This window comes from Anolis sagrei, chromosome 3 (assembly GCF_037176765.1).
Source record: "Anolis sagrei isolate rAnoSag1 chromosome 3, rAnoSag1.mat, whole genome shotgun sequence".
Lineage (NCBI taxonomy): Eukaryota > Metazoa > Chordata > Lepidosauria > Squamata > Dactyloidae > Anolis > Anolis sagrei.
In genome coordinates this window covers 213,692,972-213,715,206 of record NC_090023.1, presented here as the reverse complement: position 1 = coordinate 213,715,206, position 22,235 = coordinate 213,692,972, and the positions used below count along the sequence as shown (strand labels likewise).

The 22,235-nt window shown below is 38.9% G+C and overlaps 1 protein-coding gene across 6 annotated transcripts in view; it reads right to left on the bottom strand.

The window, feature by feature from the left end:
• The window catches only part of SH3PXD2A (SH3 and PX domains 2A), a 320,633-nt gene that overhangs the window by 60,068 nt on the left and 238,330 nt on the right, over positions 1-22,235 (bottom strand). The window contains exon 1 of one of the 6 annotated variants that reach the window (XM_060768330.2): positions 210-549. The exons of the other annotated variants lie outside the window; for them this stretch is intronic. Coding sequence (XP_060624313.1) covers positions 210-270 — 61 coding nt within the window. The 5' untranslated portion in view covers positions 271-549. Of the gene's footprint in view, positions 1-209; positions 550-22,235 lie in introns of those variants that run through there. 6 annotated transcript variants of the gene reach the window in all.

Here is a 22,235-nt window from a genome sequence, read left to right as displayed (position 1 = left end):
TATTTGTTCCTTTAACAACAACAACAACAATGACAACAACAAAACCTACAATGACCACATCCAAATGAATAAGTTTAGCCATGTGTAGTTTTGCAACAGTTCACATAAAAGATAATACTACATTGTGTGATATAATTTCGCATTCTAAATGCATCTACCAAACAGCGGCAAGGACCATCAGTAGAGAGAAGAGGAGACCACAAGCCTACCAAATTGCCGACGCCACTTCCTGAAGCATCCAGGTGTTCCTTGAAAATCCCCCATCCACATTTAGCTCCTGTCTTGCAGCCTATGCTTGGACAGTGCGTTCTGACAAGATGAGGGAAGCAGCTGACTCATTCCCAACCTGTTCCCAGCAGGGTTTGGTTGGGATGGTTTTTTGTTTGGTGTTTTTCTTTTTCTTTTTCTTTTTTTTTACCCCTTTGCTTCCCTCAGACTTCTCTCAGTCCTATTCAAACAACATCCCTGGCTTTGAGGCCACGCCTTGAGGAACGGAAGCGACAGCCAGCCCACTGGAACACGTTTCCTATAAACGAGAAGCCTCTACAACAGCCAGCTCAACTAGCAAACTGCCGGTTAACCAAACAGGACTAAACACACACACACACCGAAAGAGGGAGGGTTGGCGGCTCCCAAAAGCAACTGTGAAATCTGAATCCGCAGTTCCTGCAACACCTTCCAAGGAGGTTCTATTTTACTAGCCCAAAGATTATAGCTGGTAGAACATACAACTGAAACATATCATTATGGAGCATCTCCAAATATACAAGCAGCTCTAAACAAGAACAGACTGCATTTTAAAATTGTATTTCAGGATCATGTGAACACTATCTATTTTACATAGTTCAAAAACTGGTCTTGGAACGTATTACTCATTCAAGAAATGAAGAGTACAAAATATAAAGTGCTTCTACTCAAGCATTTTCTCTGGTACAGGTTGAGTATCCCTTAACCAAAATGTTCAGGACCACAGGTGATGGATGACCTTTGTGGCTTTAAAAAATCCGTGAGCATCCTGGGTATCTGCCAAGTGATGGATTTCTTCAGTTTTCTTTGTCCACCAGATGTTCTTGAGTTCTCTGGCCCTTCTTTGGACCTCAGCTTTTGCACTAGCATAGATCTTTTTCTTAGCAGCGCAGTTGGTGTCTCTGCCATGTTTGGAAGGCTTTCCTTTTCTTGTCAATTAACTGTTGGATCTCGTTGCCATTTGCATCAAACCAATCTTGATGTTTCTTAGTTTGATATCCAATGGGTTCTTTGGAGGTCTTCAGTTCGTTCCAATGTTTCCCAACATTTTCGGGGTATTCTATGGGTAGATCATCCTTGAGTGTTTGGAGAAGGGCTTGTTTAGAGGGTTCCTGAAGGGCTTGGGTGTTCATTTTGCACCTTATCATTCTTCCTTGGAGTCTGTGTTTGGGGATGATCTTGATAGCCATTGTGGATCGGATTAACCTGTGGTCTATTCATCAGTCATCAGCACCTGTCATGGCTCTTGTGAGAAGCACATCACGGGGGTCTCTGACACGTGTAATCGCATAGTTTAAGAGGTGCAATGCTTTGACCGGCGGTGCTTCCATGATGTCTTGAGCTTGTTTTTTTTGGTGATGACAAAGTTGTGTTCTGCACATTTGGTGAGAAGCAAGATGCCATTTGAGTTACTGTTTTCGACCCCATCTTTTCCTATGGTCCCTAGACACCAGTTGAACTTTTGCCCGACACTTGCATTAAAATCCTCCAGGAGGATGATTTTGTCCGTCCTTAGGTATCTTTGATGGGACAATGCCATCTGACAGTAAAGTTTTTTCTTGATGTCTTCAAAGCATCTAGTGTTGGTGCATAAGCACTTATGATGGTTGCCGGTTGATTTAGAGAATTGAGAGTAGTTTGTTAATGCCAATGGGTGCTTCGGACAGGTGCTTCACCAGTCAATTCCATGTATTCTTCATTCTTCTTCAGGCTATCTCAGCTACCCATGTGAGCAATTTCAGATCTAGGAATTCCCTATAAGGAATGGTCAGTTTTATCACCAGCATTTACTCAGCTATGTCCAAGAATCACAAACTGCCTCCTAATTTTACCCAAGTATTGTTAATTAGAGTTTCTTTAAATTCCCCCCGCAGTTGCAGTGCAATGCTCCAAGAGTAAAATGAAGCTAGTTCTTTTGATAAACCTGTGATGGAGACACAGCATAGGAGTGGCTGCTTTCTACTGAGTCAAACCATTTGTTTATTCCACTCAGTACTAGAAAACCTGATTGGTACATGTTGTCTAAGGATACTGACAGCTGTTCCTATTCTAACCGAAGACACCAGAGACTGAGTCTTCTGCATGCAAATCAGATATATTACTGAGTTACGGGTCCCCCTCTTCAAATGATGGTTGGTGCTTGTGTATAATCTTGCCTGTCCATCCCCAGTAGCATCTGTCAGTCTACCACAGCCATCAGTGTTAATAAAAGTGAAGATTATTGCTCTATTTCTTATTGAAATCAGCAAGGAGTGGCAAAGCCGACAAGAGGGAAGCCTGATGAAACTGCTGCCAGTTGGGTTGGTGATCTTTTCATCACTGCTCTAAAGTTATGAAATTAATTCAAGACTGGACGTATGGGCTGTATTCCTGAGGCTGGAAAGAATTGCTTCCCCTTTTTGCATAAGCTTGAGCAGGGGCCAGTATGAGTTGTTAGTTTGACAACATCTTAACTGACACATCTTCATTTTGCGATCACACTACTGAATAAGGTATATGTGTTTATAGCCCCTGTTTCAGTAAAATAAAAATATATTTTGCCTTCCCATTTGTCTCAAAGCATCCTGACATAAGCCATATGGGACAAACGTTTTGGTTCATTTTTATAGGAGAGTAACTGTTCAAAAACTACTACTTAAACATTCCAGCATTTCTGCCAGAATTGACAGCAAGCAATCCTATTGACTTTGCTGACGATAATCTGTTAGATCTAGTTTTCTAGTGTTAGACCAAGGTTAGTGTAACAAATTAATGGAATGAGGCATATTAGTTCCAGGGAACAGCAGAGACAAGATAAAATGTGATCACAGGGTTTTATCTATCTTAATTAGGAGTGACTCAACTGTAAAATGAGAGTTGAAATTACACATTTTAATCAAATAATTAATTCAGTAAAAATGCTGATGTCATTTATCAGGCATGCAACATAAACACCCTACAGCAAGCTGTTAAAATAAATAATCAACATATCTTATCCTTTCAAGAGCTGCTATATATCCCATTGAGTCATCTTGGATATTGTGGGGGTGGGGGCAATGGGGCATGAGAAATCGTACTGACTGCAAGCAACTCACATATATTTCATGAATACTCTGTTAAACAAGTATACAGAAACATTTAAGTACTTCATCCTAATGGGAATAGGACTTTATAAAGATAAAAGAATGAGGAAAGAAGGAAATAAGAAAGAGAAATCTGCTAGCACATCTAACACCAACTGGTTTTTAATTTTCTGAGGGCTCTCATGTATATAAACTCACTATCCTTTCATAGCTTTTCTCAAAGAAGTGTGACTGAAAGTAAAAAAAAAAGTGATACAATACAAAACTATCTGCTACTTCAAAGCCGTGGATTGTCAAATCACCCCAACCCCATGTTTTTTCTTATATCGCTTGGGGAGTAAGGAGGGTATAATAAGGTGTGCAACGGGATGTCTGGTTGTCTATTGCCCCTTCCACACAGCTATATATAACCACATTGAACTGCATTATATGACAGTGTGGACTCAGATAAACTAGTTCAAAGCAGATATTGTGGATTATCTGCCTTGATATGTGTTGCACCCTAGCACTGGAACAGCCTTTCACCCAACACCACACCAAAGTCTAGTAATCCAATAAAGAATGTTCATTAAAGGGAAAGGGAAAAATCCAAAAGGGTCAGTAAGATGGAAAATGCAATTCTCCAAAAGAAGGCAGAGTTCATATCAGTAATGCCAGGGAACACAAAGCCAAGGAATCCAAAACCACAGAATTAATCCAAAGGTGAAAACAGGAACTTCTCCAAGATAAATTTTCCAAAGACATACAGGCATAAACAGGAACGTGAAACAAGAATCTTGACAATACCTGAAGCTTGGGATCATAAAAAGGAGACCAATCTCCTTTAGCAACATTTTCTCCTCTGAAAGGCCTGAAAGCAAGCCACTAATTTAAGCTCTCCAAAGCACCCATGACATCATGCCTCACCCACCTGGATCTCTGGGCTATATCTCAGAGCCTCCAAGAAAATGTAGTTTGTTGGCTTTTCACACTCTGTGTTATCAGGTTTAATGTATTCTCCCTTGAAAACTGTCTTCTGAAGGACTTTTCTCAATGGAAACAGTACTTTCATTTCCCCCTGTTGCCTGGGAATGAGCTGAAGAATCCAAAACATCAGCTTTATCTGCCTGCAATTCCTTCCAATGACTCTTCACTTTGAAACCCATCATCTACAGCTGATTCATCCTCTGGACATTCATAAAAATCATCGGATGCTGGCCAGAGTACAACAATATGGTTGTGAAAGGGCCCTATGACTCTAAATAAGGGGTGGAAAATTAACAGCCTATAGGTTGCTTACTGTGCTTTCTGTGGAAGTTGACAAAAGGGCCATGCGAGAGGACCCAGAGAGAATATCTTTATCAAACCCACAAATAATCACATATCAAAAGTGAAACCCACAGATATGAAGGACTGACTTATACTTTTATTTTTATGTTGGGAATGCTGAAAAGGAATGTCTTTATAATTCCACTCCAATCTGCTATTTAATTTGAGTCACAATGCTTTCCTTTAACTCCATTAAGTAAAACAGCAATGAGGATCCAGAGGCAATAACTAGTGGGGGTTTGAGGAAGACTTGCAACATTACTTGGCAAGTTTGCAAAGGAAAAAAAAGGGGGGGAAGCTATGCAATCAAGGTTCTTTGTTGCCATGAGACTCTCTGATATATGTAACAATACAACTTTAATAAGAGCAACGAGCAACCAGATTATTAGCGTATGGTGGAAAATGGTTCCAAGTCAATTTAAGGGTGGCTTTTGTTTGCTTACTTCATTGGGTGTGGAGGAAAAGATTAGTCAATGGAACAAGGTCAGCAGGAGAGGTGTAAGATGCATTTCTCTGGGCCAGCAGCACTGTGGCCAAATGGCATAGAATACAGGGGTGGTGGTGGTGAAAGTATTCATAGAGAAGAAAAGCTACTAATGTCTTGAATTTGCAGTTGTGAAGACTTCCAGTTCTTTGACTACAGTACTGTCACTCTACACTGTTATCTGAGGTATACCGTAAGCACTTTCACCATTTGAAAGTTCTAGGAAAATCCAAAATGAGTCACCAGCTCAGATGATAACATTCGTGCACAAACATGTGGGCTGAACTTATCTGGACTACGTTGTGCTTTCAATGTATAATGTTCAATTCCATTTCAAGCATGATTTGTGACAAAAGCTGTCAGAATGAATAGAAATAAAGTTGCTTACAATTATATGTGTGCCAGACCACATTTCTTGCCTTTTGTTACATGAAGTGGTTCCATTTCATTACCAAAAGATGAGATTTCTCGTTACACAAAGAATGTGCAAAAAATCTCCAATGGAGGTTCTTAGCCTCATTGCATCAGCAATGCAAAGAGAGGTGAAAAGATCTCCAGTACAGGATTTTCTGAGTCACCATGAAGCCTCCAAATGAAGCTGCTTGGTATGCAGCTGTCTCTGAAGAATTTTCAGAAGTCGCAACTAGTCCAAAATGAAAGAGTTGCACTGCTGTCTGAAATAGATTATGGCAACCATATAACAGCAATTCTAAAGGAACTGCACTGGTTGAATTCAGGTCTGAAATTCAAGTTGCTGTTAATTTACAGCCCTAAATGACTTGGGCCCTGTATATTTGCAGGAGAGCCTCTCTCGATATATTCCTGGATAAGGACGTGTAAGGATTGAGATTTGTTGCCATCCCACTTGTAGGGCCAATAACGATATGGAGAAAGGACCTCTATTGTGGCACATTGGTTGTGGAATACCTTTCTCTGGGAGGCGTGATTGGTGATAATATTGGTTGAAATATGCTTTAAAAAAAGACTTTGAATCTATATCTGCATATATGATTTTGGACTGTTTTAACTTTTTAAATTATTCCTTTTTAACTTATTATATTTTAATATGTTTTTATTGTCTGCATTGTTTCAAACAAAGACAATAATAACTAAACTGTCATTTTATAGTCACTAGGAAACAATGTATCCACCTTCAGAACTGAAACTAAAATGGCAAGATCATGTGTAGCTATAGAGCTGGAGACAATCACAAAAGCCTCACGAGAAACAAAGCAACCCACTGTGGATCTTCTAATTCGATGGTGTCCTTTGGTTCTCTGCCTGCATCCTTTCCTCAGCTACGCCTCAGTCCTCTAGTACTTATTTGTTCTCTAACTCAGCTTTCAAATATTTTGAGACCAAGCCAGCAAAGAGTAATTGTTTCTCCAGATGATATCTTTTGAAGTTAACTCTGAAGATGCTGAAAAGAAGACCTTAAAATACTTATAGCCAGAAGCTAAAATGTCAAAGCTTTTATTACTTTGCAGCTACTAAACAGATAATTCAAGGGGATCCCATAACCTAAAATATGTATTAAGTTCTCTCTTTATTAGCATAGTGTTCCTTTAAAAGTAAGGAGTTATAATCTGATTTGTAACACTTATTTCAATATAAATTTGTTCCATTTATTTATTTATTTATTTGCTGCACTTATATACTGCCTTCTCACCCCAGGGGGACTCAAAGCGGTGTACAACAAGTAATGGCATGATTCAGTGACAACAAATATACGAAACAAAGCATAATAACTTAAACAATAACATATAACTATAAATTAAACCTTAAAATCATATTAAACATATAACATAAACAGACATTTAAAATTAAAATATAGAATTAAAAACATCTTAATATAGCATTAAAATCACAAAATTCTGAATCATAATCCACAGCCATTCCTATTATCAATTACACTTATGTCCTATTCATTTCTTGTGCTGCATTACTTTGCTGCCTAGAGGCATTTCTAAAGATACCTGTGGAAAGAACACATCTTTAAACATTTCATATTGCTGATTGAAACCATGCATTGATTACACTCTTTCCACCTTGGTTTCAAATTTAAAAGAAAAGTAATCTTTCTAGAACCCTCTTTATAGGGCAGGCAAATATCATCATCATCACCACCACCACCACCACACCAGCACCTTTATTTATACCCCTCCTTTCTCCCCATGGGGACTCAAGGCAGCTAACAATCCACACTAGACAAATTTAAAAAGAGCAACAAAAGTTTAAAAAAACAATTAAATAGTAACAGTGTAGTAAACACAGAATTAAAATTAAGTAAATACACTAAAATGACCTTTAAACTCATATCTCTCCAATCCCACCCAACCTCCCCAGAGCCTGCCTCTTCCCCAAATGCCTGAGACCCTAGTTCACATACACAATTGTTCTGGAGCATCCACTTTTCTGTGGTTTTGTAGGAACCAAGATAGATGAAACAGCAATAACAACTTGAGGCCTGTTTACAGAAAGCTCAGAGCAAATCCAACAGAATACTGGTTAGAACTCACCTACATGTCTATAACGGAAGTGAAGACATTGTTCTTTTCTACGACGTATCTGCACAGGATTGTCAAAGAGCCAGAGTAGACAAATGAGATAAAAGACACTGATCTTGTCCCTTTAATGACTGTACAGAAGAGGGAATTTCATTAAGTGTTGCTTGCTGCCTGATGGTGTGACAAGCAACACACAGTGAAATTTCCTTTTCTCACAACTGTTAAAGAGACATGTTTCTAACTGTTATTCCAGCTGATAAACCTACTAAGGAACATTTTCAGTTGGTGAAAGGTGCTTTGAATTTGGCTCATGAGAAGGAAGTACAGACAATGTGCCAATACCTTGTATGGCACATTTGTGGATACAATTTTTCAGATATATTCTGAGAAATTTCTCAGATCCATTCTGACTTGGATGGCGTAGTTGATACAGATTCACCCAGCCAGTGCAAATGGCAGTGAAGAGCTGAGGAGTGTCTGCAGCAGGCTGGAAATGGGAAGCCACCACATGGGGCAGGAGCACGAGCTGGTGGCAATGGAGAGCAGGCACTGGCAGTGGTAGCAAGGAAAGGAAGGCATTGGTGGTGACAAAAAATGGTGGCAGCAGCCCAGAGAGGAGAATCTGTATGTATTGGCTGGCTGAACAAAAGGCAGGAATACTCCCTTTTTAAGAGCTAGAAATGAGCAAATCACTCAGGGACAATGCAGTGGCATTGGGTGCAGGGTCAGGGAGACTTTCTGGGACCCACCAGGATAATGAGTCTGGTGCAGATTAGCTGGGCAGTGAGGTAAAGTGGGGTAGAGATAAAGTGGGGTGGGGTGAGGACAGACACAGCAGGGAGCCAGAATAATAACCACTTCCTATTGTTGCTTGATCTCCCTCCTCAGCCATCAGCATATCCAGTCAGATCTCTCTTTAAAATTATAAATGACATTCTAAGAAATTTATTTTTTCTTAGAATCAATGAAATACAACAGTTGCTTCATTTCCTCCTCTTTATATTTCTCTGATTGTTTGGAACACTCATTATTCTTTAATATCCCAATATCCTCTCTAAAGTACTTTGACGTGGAATTTAACGTTCCTCTTATTCTTCCCAGTTCACCAAGTACTTCTTAATAAAATGCTGTCCTGCTGTGAACAACGGGGTGCCCCCTTCTTTCTGGAAATACAGGCCTTTTCCCACACCCATCACTAAGATATCTGGCAAGCAGAAACCAACCTTGTCAATGTTTTTTAACTTTGTTCAACCTAATGCCTCTTTTTGACCAAATACTGTCTCACAATGTCTCCATGTCTTAATCCATAATTCATAAATTCGGGTTTATTAAATAAAGTATAAAATAAATATTTCTAATATCATTGTTACTATCCTCTTTGTTTATTAAAGACCATATTTTCTAATTTTAATTAAACTTTGTCTCCTTATTTCAAAAAGGAAGGCAATTTACCGAGGTGGAAGTATCACAACCAGATCCAAAACGCCTTTATATTCAGACACTAATAAACAAAACTAGAAATTAGAAGCTGAATCAAGAAAGAGAAGTTTTGGGGCCCAGTGTCCATATAGAGCTTCTTTCCAGTTTTTCAGGCAAGCAGATGCTGTTAGGGCATGATGAAATCGTAGCTCACCCAAACAAGTTTCACTGGCCATTATTTTTGGTCTCCACAACAGTTGCTGAGATAAGCAGCCCTTGTGAGCAATCCCATTTGATATTCCTTAATCTGGGAAGATAATTGCTGACTGGCATTTTCCTCTAATCAGAAAAATAAATAAATAAATAAATAAATAACACTGCTTCTTTCCCTAACAAGCCCTGCTATAGAAAAAGCTTTACCCCGCCGTCTTCTCCTAGAGGTGTACACTATTACCATTCACTTCCTCAGCCAAGAGCAAGTTTGGACCTCTTAATTTTCCTGGTATTGATCTAATAAATAGCTAATTTAAAATGGATTTTAAGATGTCATTACAGCTGAGGTTTTCAAATATAACAAAAGAGATACATGGCACTGTAGCTTTAAGGGAAAAAATGATACTAGTTGGGCTTTGTCTCAAATCTTGGATGCCTTTGCATTCAGAATTATTTTGTCACAATGGTTTCCTGCTGCCAAGACATGCTTCAGTTCCAAGCACCGGGGGTAACTTGATCCAAACAAAACACATGCACTTCTCTTTCCAAAAGATTAGATTGCTCTTTTACACTGAAATACATGTAATGCTCATGGGGAAACATTTTTCCTCCTTTTTCATTAATATTAGGAATACATTTACCAGTCATGCAATTAACTATCCAAACCTGCCTCCTAAACTCAACAGTATTTTACATTACATTACGTGAGCCCTCACTCCTGCCCAAATATCAAGAAAGTATGTAGAGATGACACAAAATGAGAACAAATGAGAACAACCTAAATATGTTGATGTTCCAACATATGCATACTGTAACTGAATATCTAATTATAATGTAAGTTTTGAATGTGTTTATTAATGTTGGTATATGGCAAGCACAGTCCAGAGTTAGTTACAGCTGATTGGTTGGTGCATTCCCATAGTAGCGAAGCCTACAGTAGAAATGTATCCATTTCAGAAGAGCTAGGAGGAAAAAGGGGTGGTGCTAACTGACAACAGAAGAGTGAGCATTTTTAAAATATGAGCCACTCTTTAACCGAGTGAGTTAAAGGGAAGATGTCTCTGGCTATGTGAGAGCTGGAGTCAGGGGGTTCCTATTATAAGTTAAAGTCTTCAGCCTTGTTATTTAAAGTGCTAAAGGAACCATTTATGAATTAGAATCTAGCCTGTATTATATTGTGTCTTCAGTGGCAGAACTAAAGTATTAAAAAGGATAATTTGTGCATAAATATCAGTCAATGGGACTGAGGAGTAAAGTGTTCTTGGAGAATAAGCTTACGATTAAGCTATTAATAAGAAGAAGTAACTATAAGATTTAATTTGCCCAGTCAGGAGACTAAGAATTACATTTCAAAGTGAAGGAAGTTACTAAACCAAGTTGGCATAAGATAAGCCATTCTGAATTTTATATAGTAACAGTTTCATTTGTTCATAATAATAAAAGCAGATTGTAACAATATCCAGGAAATACTGTGAAGAAAATACTGTGTAACCAATATGCTTTGTGTGCCTGAGAATTCCTAAATAAGCATTTCTTTGTTCAATTCTTACAACAAAGACTCGTGTCAAGTTACTCTGGTGAAGATATTCTACAGGAAAGTGGCTGAAGATCATATTGGAGCTGAATACAGTTTTGGGTTGTACATTAAAATGACACATACAAACCTTTTAAAAGTCAAGCCTCTCTCAAACATATGTAATATATCAAGGTGCTCAGCCACAGTGACACCACCATCCTCTCCTCTTTGCCCCATTTATTCTCACTTATTTATTGGTGGCGACGGCGTCCCACACACATACTCCTAAAGTAGTAATACAGTCCACTCTCAGAAAGATAGATGTAATAGTTCACAATGAGAAGTCATGTTATAGAAATCCTCCTTGTTGCAATGATCTTCTGGTGTAAGTAAAGGTTTCCCCTTGACATCAAGTATACTTGTGTCCAACTCTGAGGGGGGGGGGGGGTCTCATCTCCATTTCTAAGTCAAAGAAACTTATGTGGCCGGCGTGACTGCATGAAGTGCCATTACCTTCCTGCCGAAGTAGTACCTATTGATCTACTCACATTTGCATGTTTTTGAACTGCTAGGTTGGCAGAAGCTGGGCTTAACAGCGGGAGCTCATCCTGCTCCTCGGATTTGAAGCACTGACCTTTCGGTCAGCAAGTTCAGCAGATCAGTGGTTTAACCCGCTGCACCACCGGGGGCTCCTCTTTTGATATATTGGACTTCAATTCCCACAATCCCCAGGCTCCACGTCCAGGCTCATCACCATCACCAAATGTTCCATGCTGTTAGAATGACCTGCATATTCCTAAACACATAGTGCTCAAGGCTATACCCTTCTTATCTCTTTGTCAAAAATAACCACCTTTCTGTAGCTGTTCAGCAGCTAGCAAATTTGTAAGGAATGCACCTGATGAACTGTGCCTTAACCTATACAGGCTTATAGCATCATCATAAATCTGTCAGTGTAAGATATCCAGGACTTCTACTTTTCTTATCACACACTAACACGGTACACCATTCCCATGCTATAGTTGAAAATGATGCAAATGCCCCCTTAAAAAAAAACCCTGCTGGAGTTAATCTGCTGAATGAATTTCGATTTCCCTGTTTTTAGAATTCTACTTAAGATTTCAATTAGTGTGTTCTTTTCTGGCACCATTTTCTTTCCCCAGCTCTCACAGCTGGCAATAATCTGAATCTCAAAGTAGAAACACAAGCAAATACCCAAGCTATGCATAGCCAAAAATATGCTAGTAAATTTAATTTCTGAGCTGAAATTGGAATCCATCCTCCATTCTTTCCTACTGCATTATTGCTCTCTATATGTTTTCCTGACATCCTTCAGATTTATCCCTCTTCCCAGATACAGTTCCATTCTGGAATTAACTGATCATCCTCCCCACTCACTTTGCACTCAGCAAATCACCTGGAATTTATAATGGTGCCAACTCTAATATGTATCTTCAAAAAGTATTTTCTAAAAGAAAACCAAATAAAGATGCAGAATAGTAGAAAGAGACAACCTTCAAACTTTTCTATACCCTGTGGAGTCAATACATGCAAAGCGGATGGCAGAAAAAACAAATTTATTTCAAAACAAGCATGACAGGCTATGTTAGTTCTGCAATAATATATCAACAGCAGCTTCAGCAGTTAAACACACACACACGGAGCTTGTACACTTGAGCAGGTGTGGTGGCAAGTGGATGCCTTGCATTTTAATAATATTCCTTTCAATCTGCATTCCTGTTTTGTCCAAAGTCAAGGCATCTACTCTTTGTGAGTCACGAAACAGAGAAGAAGGTACTTGTGACAGATCATAGATAGCATATACAACTATGTTCAATGAAGAGGTAGCTGTTTGTAAATTTGAGAAGAGCAAGAATTGGGGGGGGGGGGGAAGAGATGAGGGGGGAAACACAGAGACCACATATGGCAGTGAGCAGGTCCACTCTTCCCCATTAAACATCCATGCTTTCTTAAATTGACTTCAGTAAGTGAAGTCACTGAGCCTATTAAATAACTCAAACACTTAGAATCATAGGATTGGAAGAGACCTCATGGGCTCCAGTCCAATCCCCTGCCAACAAGAAGGAAAATCGCATCCAAGTACCCCCAACAGATGGCCAACCAACCTCTGTTTCAAAGCCTCCAAAGAAGGAGCCTCCACCACACTCTGGGGCAGGGAGTTCCACTGCTGAACAGCTCTCACAGTTAGTAAGTTCTTCCTAATGTTCAGGTGGAATCTTTTTTCCTGTAGTTTGAAGCCACTGTTCCATGTCGTAGTCTTCCATGGCATCCGAGCCATTATGACTGAAGTCAGTTTGATGGCCCACTTAATCTCCAGCCATTCAATTGAACATTAAGGTATTCCAGCTTCCATCAACTTTCCAGTTCAAATGTTAACTGCATGAAAAGTTCAAGTACAGACCCCAGGAATGCCCTCTGGTGGACCATTTTTTAAAATGCAAGTGAATAAAAAGACATCCTGAACCCTCCTATAAAAGTACTCTCTTTATGTGTGTGTGAGAGAGATAAGCATGTGCAAGAAACTCATCTTGATATTTGTTCTTTTATTCCAACAGCTATAATTAAAAACCTCAAGAAGAAATCCCTAACTATTAGTTTGGGAGCTGGCTGCTTTCACAAAGAGAGAAAACACAAAGCGATTTGTGAAATGTGGCTTTGCTTTCTAGAGAAGCCCATAGTATCTTAAGTCACTACAGATTCTAAAGTACATGCTCACTTAGTATACATAGACCACAGACTGAAATATGCAAGGGAACATAAGGCAAAAGGGGAATATGCAGTAAAAATATCTATTTTTATATTTTATGTCTACTTTAAAGTTTCTCAGCGATGCATTTGGGTCATCTAATAGAAGAAGCAAATAGGGTCAACAAATGATAGAATAAATGAAGGCCATCACAGCAATGACTGCTAGGAATCCAGGCTGCTATCTGATACAAAAGCAGCTTCTGTTAAGGCCAACTGTATCTTCTGCAAAAAGGCTAGAATTAGCTCATATGGCAAATGATCCTGGTGATTGTCCTCCTTGTTACCTTTTAAATTGTCTCTTACAAACAGGTACAAAAGTGAGAAAAACTGATTAACTCTTTGAGTTTTCCTCTGGATATAGATGAAAACTGAATCACATAGTACAGATAAGTCAAAGATTTGAGCCAGCTTTTCCCAGCTTCTTATCCTTGAGGAAGTCTTGAAATAATGTTCATGTCTCAGGAAATCCCTCCATTAAAAATATTACCTCTTCATTTAAAGAAAAGATTTTTTCCCAATCATGGAACCCCTAGGAGTACTGGAAATCATAGATAGGAAGTCGTGGTCTGAGAGGTTGTCTGTGTTCATTTGTATGTTAATCCCTTAAATGAGAGTCTGATTTTATCTTTAAAATGTGATGTAAATAAATGCAATTTGCAATGAGCCCCTCTAAAAGCATGCCAATGCAGTCCATGTAGAATCTCTTAGTTTGTTTTGTCATCATCCTCAAGACTCTATATCAGTGGGGTGGTACAGTAGAGTCTCGCTTATTCGACATAAATGGGCCGGCAGAACGTTGGATAAGCAAAAATGTTGGATAATAAGGAGGGATTAAGGAAAAGCCTATTAAATGCTAAATTACATTATGATTTTACAAATTAAGTATGAAAACACCATGTTTTACAACAAATCAACAGAAAAAGCAGTTCAATACATTGTAATGTTATGTAGTATTTATGAATTTAGCACCAAAACATTGTAATGTATTAAAACAGCTCTGGATCCAAGCAGGAGGCAGACTGTGTTGGATAATACAGAACGTTGGATAAGAGAAGGATGGATAAGTGAGACTCTACTGTTGTTAATTTTTCCCATGCTACAGTCCAAAACAAAAATAACTCTTCTCTTTCCCTATCTTTTTTCTGTTTGGTATTATTGTAAATCTTCCTCTTTCCTAGAGCAAAGCCATTTCCTCCAATGATTTCCTCTTTTTCAATATTTCATTCTTGCATTATTTGATAAAAGATGAAGAAATCAATCACACTGGCTACACTTTAGCTGACCACAATCCCTCTTCATCTAGTGATGGCACAAAATGAAAACATATTATGGTATTTTTCAAATTATACAATGGGGATGAGCTTCAAAAAGATTGATCAGGGAAGAAGAATGTGCAGTGAAACCATTTTAAAAAAGCCTTCACATCCATATGAACATAAAAATATCTTGTTCTTTACCTTTATATTGTTTCTGACTTATAGAGACCCTGAAGTGAACCTATCGCAGGAGTTTTCAGAAGGTGAGAGCATGTGACTCCTCCAGGGTCACCTGCTGAGTTTCCATGGTTAAGTGAGATACGAACCCTGCCTTCTGAGCTCTGTCCAACACAAGTTTCTGAACCCTGGCCAATACTCAAACCAATACACCATGCTGGCTCCTACATGCAGACTAGTTTGGAGAAAATTTTAGTATAAGTTGAACATCTATACTCAGAATTTTGAGATCCAAAGTACTAAAAAATGCAAAATCGTCCAAATAGGCGGTTGGGTTATTGACACCTATTCTCTCTGGTGGTTCTATGTACTTAAAACTTTATTTCTTGTACAAAAATGACTTAAAACAATATAAATAAAGTGACTTTCAGACTCAGAGTATAGGATTAATACTTTTAATTTTATGTTTAGACTTTGATGGTTTCCCAAGATATCACATCAAATTAAGGTATTTCAAAATCTGAAATTCAAAATAGTTCAGGTCTCAAGCATTTTGGATAAGATATATTCATCCTGTGTTTTCACAACATATACAATGCAGTAAGCAATGTACATATATCTTGCATGTATCAGATGCCATGATAAATTTGTGAACTTCTTGTGGCTCCTCCACAATGACATGATGGTAACAGTCTCGGACAGCAACGGCTCCCAGAGTGACCCATTTAAAGTGGAATTAAGAGTTAAGCAGGGATGCATTATTGGCCCAATCTTATTTTCTAGCTTTGTGCTATGATTCTTTCCCTTGTTGATGGAAATCACATGTTGGACATAAAGCAAGCTCTTGAACCTCAGCAAACTGAAAGCCAAAAATAAGGTTGCAACAACTCTTGTTATAGAAGTCCAATTTGCTGATGACAATGTAGTCTCTGCTCATTCAGAGGAAGACATACAAGCCACTTTAAATACTTTCACAGAGGTATACAAAAAGCTTGGCCTTTAAATTAACATTGAAAAAGCCAGAGTGCTCTACCAGCATGTACCACCCAATCTCTGCAATGTCAGAAATACAGCTCAATGGTCTAGGTCTAGAAGATATTGGCCATTTCCGCTACCTTGGCAGCTACCACTTCACAAAAGTTGACATTGATGCCAAAATACAACCATTTTGAACTGAAAAGTTCGAAAAGTTCAAAAAGTTGAATGAAGCATAGAGAGTTTGAGGACCAGGACATTTGTAGAGATGCCAAGATGCTTGTTTATAAAGTTATTGTCCTTCCAACTCTGTTGTACACCTGCAGAACATGGACCAGGTACAAACATCAATCTCAATTTGGAAAGATTCCATCAGCATTGCCTTTGAAAAATCCTTCAAATCTCATGGGACGACAAGCAGATAAATGTCAGCATTCTGAAAGAAGCAAAGACCACCAGCAGTGAAGCATTGATCCTCCGCCATCAACTCTGCTGGACTGGCCACGTTGTCTGAATGCCTGATCGTATTCTTCCAAAGCAGTCACTTTATTCTCAACTCAAGAACAGAAAAAAAAAACCCTCTCAAATTATAACAGTAAATAAAGAACAAAACTCAAACACAGGAGAACTCCAGACAAGAAACAATCAGGAACACTTCATCACCTCTCAACAAAGGATTCTCCCAGGCAATAACAAGCCACACCTAAAAACTGTCTGGACATCAAATGCTAATCAAGGTGGCCAATTGAAACATTCACACCTACCTCCAACAGACAAGAGTTCTTTTTCCTACCCCAGACTTTCCACAGATATAAACCCTATTTTCCTAGTTTCCAACAGACCTCACAACCTCTGAGGATGCCTGCCACAGATGCAGGTGAAACGTCAGGTGAGAATGCTTCTAGAATATGGCCATACAGTCCGAAAGCCCTACAACAACCCAGAAAACAGAATGCCAGTGGACAAAAAAAAAAAAAGATTTAAAGAAAGCTAACCTAAGAAAATGTGGTATAAAAACCAATAACAGGGAAGTCCTGGCACTGAGCGTTCTAACTGGAGGTCAGCTGTTACCAATAGTGCTATGAACTCTGAAGAGGCAAAAATAAAGAGCAAAAGGAATACATGAGCCAAGAGGAAGACATGTCAAGCAAACCCTTGTCATGATTGTCTTCCACCTGCACATCTATGTCCTCAATGTGAAATATGTGGATCCAGTATAGGTTTTCAGTCATTTATGGATCCACTACCAAGACCTTTGGAAGATAATCATACTTGCCCATGAGTTATTGCCAATGATGTAAATGCAGGTGTTTAAAAGCCTGAAATCCAAAATACTTCTGTTTCTAAGTAATTAGGATAAGATATATTCTAGCCATGTTTTCACAATATGATACAATGCGATGAGTACATAAGATCTTGCTCCTGTGGATGAATTTTTAAGAGAAATGGATGATATTCAGAGATTATCCAGACCATCTACCATAAGGGAAGTAATACAAGTGAAATACAAATAACCATATCTATCAAGGAAGAAAGAACTTTAATTTACCTAATTGGTACCTGAGCTAATATGAAAACCAGAACATATTTTCCCATTTTTCTCATATTTCTGAATTTTGAAACATACTTTTTATTAAGAAAGGTACACCTCAGGGGAAAGTGTACATTTAATAGAATGTATTGGATGACCGTGCTTGGCAAAATAGCATATTCTAGTAATTGCATCACAGAACATGAAACAGCCACATGTGTCTCTCTCTGTTCATTTCTGCCATTGTACTTGCTGAACGCACACCCATATGTGCATTGCACATCTAGTCCACCGATACTTTAAAAGTTTTGTTTGCTAATCAGAGGCAGATCTCCACAGTTTACATCTCACACTCTCCTGTCAATGTTGTGGTTTGCTGAAAGACTGGGGCAGAAACCCAAACAGGCCCTAGAACTCTTATTCATAGAACAGCCATCTGAAACATTGACTTCATACAGAATCATGGCTTTGGAATGGTCACAACAAGAAACGCCAGTAATTTCACATCATTAGTGCTGAGAAAGGCAAAATTCCAGCCCTATCTATGCAATTTGCAATCTTGAGTTATAGCCCTAGCTATTTCTAAAGGGAGCCAAGATTGAGACTAAGAAAAGCCAGGACTAAGCAGTCAAAGGCTCTCTTTTTTAAGGACTTCAACTGATATAAAAATGAGACAAAAATACTGATTATTCTCAAAGTCCTCACAGTTCAACACAAGTTGTGTAGCTTTCATCCACATGGATTAAAAAAAATACTTTAGAATGATTACTGAGATATTTTCTAACTCCCAGAAATTCCAGTGTATTTCAGGAGACAAAAATGTCCCATGTATAGAGGAATATTGACAGACGTTGATTAAAAAGGAAGCTATAATACCCAAACGCTTGTTTAAGTACCTGATCAAATTCCTTCTTCAGAAAAGATGTAAACAGTGAAAATATGTATCCTTAAAATTCTGGTTTTTCTGGACTGCTATTATCAACTGAAAACAAAACAAAACAAATGTTGGGAACTTTAAATCAGGGGATAAACATAAATCTTAAAGAAAAATAAGTTTCTCAAAAATGGATTTGCAGGATGACATAGCATTAATGGTATCATGATGTAAAATGCTACCTGACCACCCTTGGAAAAATGTTTTCCAATTCTTTGTACCAGTCACTCTACAGACAAGTAGACAATGTTACAAGGATGTTGCAGTGATCTTTCTAAGTAAATTTACCCATATACGGTGTATTCTCTGCCAGGTTTCTTACACACAACCCTACTGAAGGCATAACAGCATATGGGTATGCATCATTACATTTAATGGTGCCAGCATACATTACATCTTTGATCAGCAGACAGCTTGCCAAGTATAAGCTGGTAAAAATATTGGCTCCCATTAGATCCCAGGTGGTATAAAATACGTTTCAACTAGTATTGTTATCACATGCAAGCAAGCTGGGCATCCCAGAGGATAGGATATCATATTACTTACTTACTTACTTACTTATTTAAAGCATTTATATTCTGCCCTTTTCACGCCGAAGAGGACTCAGGGCAGAGCAAAAACATATATATGGCAAACATTAAATGCCTGAACATAAAACAAACTATAAATATACACAAATATTAAAATCAGTTGTACCCACTTAAAAATAAATTGTTAAAAACCATCTCAAAACAGCCATACTGGGATCTGGTCAGCAGGGTAGGGTTATTGAACTGTCCCAAAGGCTTGGTCCCATAGCTACGTTTTTACCATCTTTCAGAAGGACAGGAGGGAGGGGGGTGATCTAATCTTGCCAGGGAGAGAGTTCCATAGCCGAGGGGCAATCACAGAGAAAACCCTCTCTCTCATTCTTGTCAATCACGCCTGTTACGGTGGCAGGACTGAAAGCATGGCCTCCCCGGAGGATCTTAAGTCTCTACAGTGGTTTGTAGAGGGAGATGCGTTTGGACAGGTAAACTGGGCTAGGGCTGTTTAGGGCTTTATAGGCCAAAGCCAGAACTTGAATTGTGCTCGGTAGCAAACTGGCAGCCAGTAGAGCTGGTGCAACATGGGAGTTGTGTGCTCCTTGTATGCTGCTCCATTTATTAATCTGGCTGCCACTCATTGGACTATTTGAAGCATCTGAACAGTCTTCAAAGGCAAACCCATGTAGAGTGCATCACAGTAGTCTATCCTGGATGTAATGAGACCACTGTGGCCAAGTCTGACTTCCCAAGGTACCTTTGTTCTGCATCGCTGCCACACTGTTATACCACATTTTCCTGATTTACTTAACATATCTTACTTAACATACCTCTGCATCCCTATCCTTAACACATGCTGGGCCTCTCTACTCCATGCATTTGTGATAAATAATGCCTTCCATGAAGAGCATTTAAAAGTTACTAGCATTGCTTTTTGAAACTGGTTTTCTTTTGTCCCAGACATTCCTGAATGACACCTCTTGGCTGCCTGATGATGAACTGTTTGTAGATGTTTTCAAGATATACTTCCACGCCTTTGTCTTGTGACATTTATATCTTTTTCTAGTCTTCCTGGAGGGGATCAAACAATCATGCACTTGCTGTCTTCTCACCTTCTCCCAATGACTGTTTTTTTCAGCCAAGCCATCACTGGTTTCTCTGCATCATGTTTCAGGCACATATTGTGTTGGACACAAAAGGATCTCAAAGATAATATACTATTGATCTGTTAAGATGGTTTTTGTTTCACCTACTTTTTGTTTTCTTTTTTGTGTGTGGAAAAAAACATAATTGACATCTGCCCAAAACTTGGGGCTATTTTTAAATTTCTTCAGATGACAACATTCTGAAACAGATATTCTGCAGTTCTAGCTCTGATTATGCAACAAAACATGGCTCTGAGGTACTAAAATGTTCCATTTAACCAAGTTTTTTTTAATCATATCAGAAGCAACTTGAGAAACTGCAAGTCACTTCTAGTGTGAGAGAATTGTCTGTCTGCAGAGACATTGCCCAGGGAACACCTGTGGGAGGCTTCTCTCATGAGAAACTGGAGCTGACAAACGGGAGCTCACCCCATCTCGCAGATTCAAACTGCCGACCTTCAGGTCAGCAGTTCAGCCAGCACAAGGGTTTAACCCATTGCATCACCGCGGCTCCTATTTAATTAAGTTGAAGTTTAAGAATAGGGGTTTTAAGCAATGGTGTGCGATAGAGAAATACAGTACATTAGAAATGCAACTGGAACAGTAGAAAATGATAGAGTCTATTACATTTCAGCAGAATAAAAAGACATTTGAGTAGAAGAAAGAAGTGTAGCCAAACACCATCCAATTTTAGAGTGGAGCTTATACCACTTTCATTTCTGTCAACCTAGGGAACGTGAAGGCACGCACGTACGGACGCACACGCACACACAGGATGAAGAGTGATGCTCGCTCATCTTTCCAGCTCTAATAACAACTATGCAAACATGGTTTTCTCCCTCCTTTTGTCATTTTATATAGTAACGAAGAAAAGTTATTAAGAACAGCACTAGCCACTATATGACTGACAAAGAGAGAAATGCATAGTACTGTGTACTGAAGAACTAAAGTTTTCCACAGCACTTCAGAAGTTTCCTAAGGCTCAAAACCACCATCACTCAAAATTGCACCATCAGCTTGAAAAAGGCTTCCTCTGTTAATCCAAAAAGTATGGGAAGGAGGTGTAGTTGCTTAGTGTGGTGGAAAAAGCAGTGTGGAAAAGCTCCAGCGTAAAGGATTGTCTATAACTGTACACACTAAAAAGATGGGTTCTTGCTGTTGAACCTAACTGTTCTGCATAAGTAGCAAAGGAATAAGTAGAATAAACCCTCACAACACCTTAAAGTTAAAAGTGTCCAGGAGAAGACACAAAATGCCAGGAATGCATGACATATTCAAAATGTGAACAAATCTTGATTCCACAATTGGTGAGGTTTAAATGTTGCTGTAAATGACCTACTTCACTTAAGGAAGTGATACATGAATTTGGCAAATGACTGGTGACCATGAGCACGGTTAGAAACTAATCTCTTAGAATGAGATGGAGATTGTGTGTGTGTGTGTGTGTGTATGTGTGTGTCAGGAGCGACTTGTCGGAATGAGGTGGATATTTTTTTTTATATCAGGAGGGACTTAAGAAACTGCAAGTCACTTCTAGTGTGAAAGAATTGGCTGTCTGGAAGGACATTACCCAGGGGACACACAAATGTTTTCCCATCCTGTGGGAGGCTTCTCTCATGTCCCTGCATGAGAAGCTGGAGCTGACAGACGTGAACTCACCCAGCTCCCCGGATTTGAACCACCGACCTTTTGGTCAGCAGTTCAGCTGGCACAATGATCCAATATATTAAGCATCACACTACACTATCTTCATGCCATCTTGACAGGTCTAAAATCAGCTCTTTTTAAAGAATTTCAACAAATCACCTGAATTGTCCTCATTGTTTTGAAAACATAAAGCTGATTTACATTGAGTCTAAAGATTGGTCCCATAATGCCCACCACTGCTTCTCCTTTACTGAGGTTCAGCTCTTTCCCTCATTTTAGCAGCCAAAGGGTTAATTCTTTCAACATAAAATGTTCACTAACATGAGTGCTATGTGCATTTTTTGTGTGCAAACTGGGATATCAGAAGATGGTTATGACACACAGAGGACAAGACGACTAGAAACACAAGCCAAGAATGTTCCTGGACTCCTTATCCCCCAATGTACATCATGGCCCTATTGCCAAAAGACTCTGGAATACAAGATAGGGGTGAAACCTAGTTATATATCTGGCATATTGGTT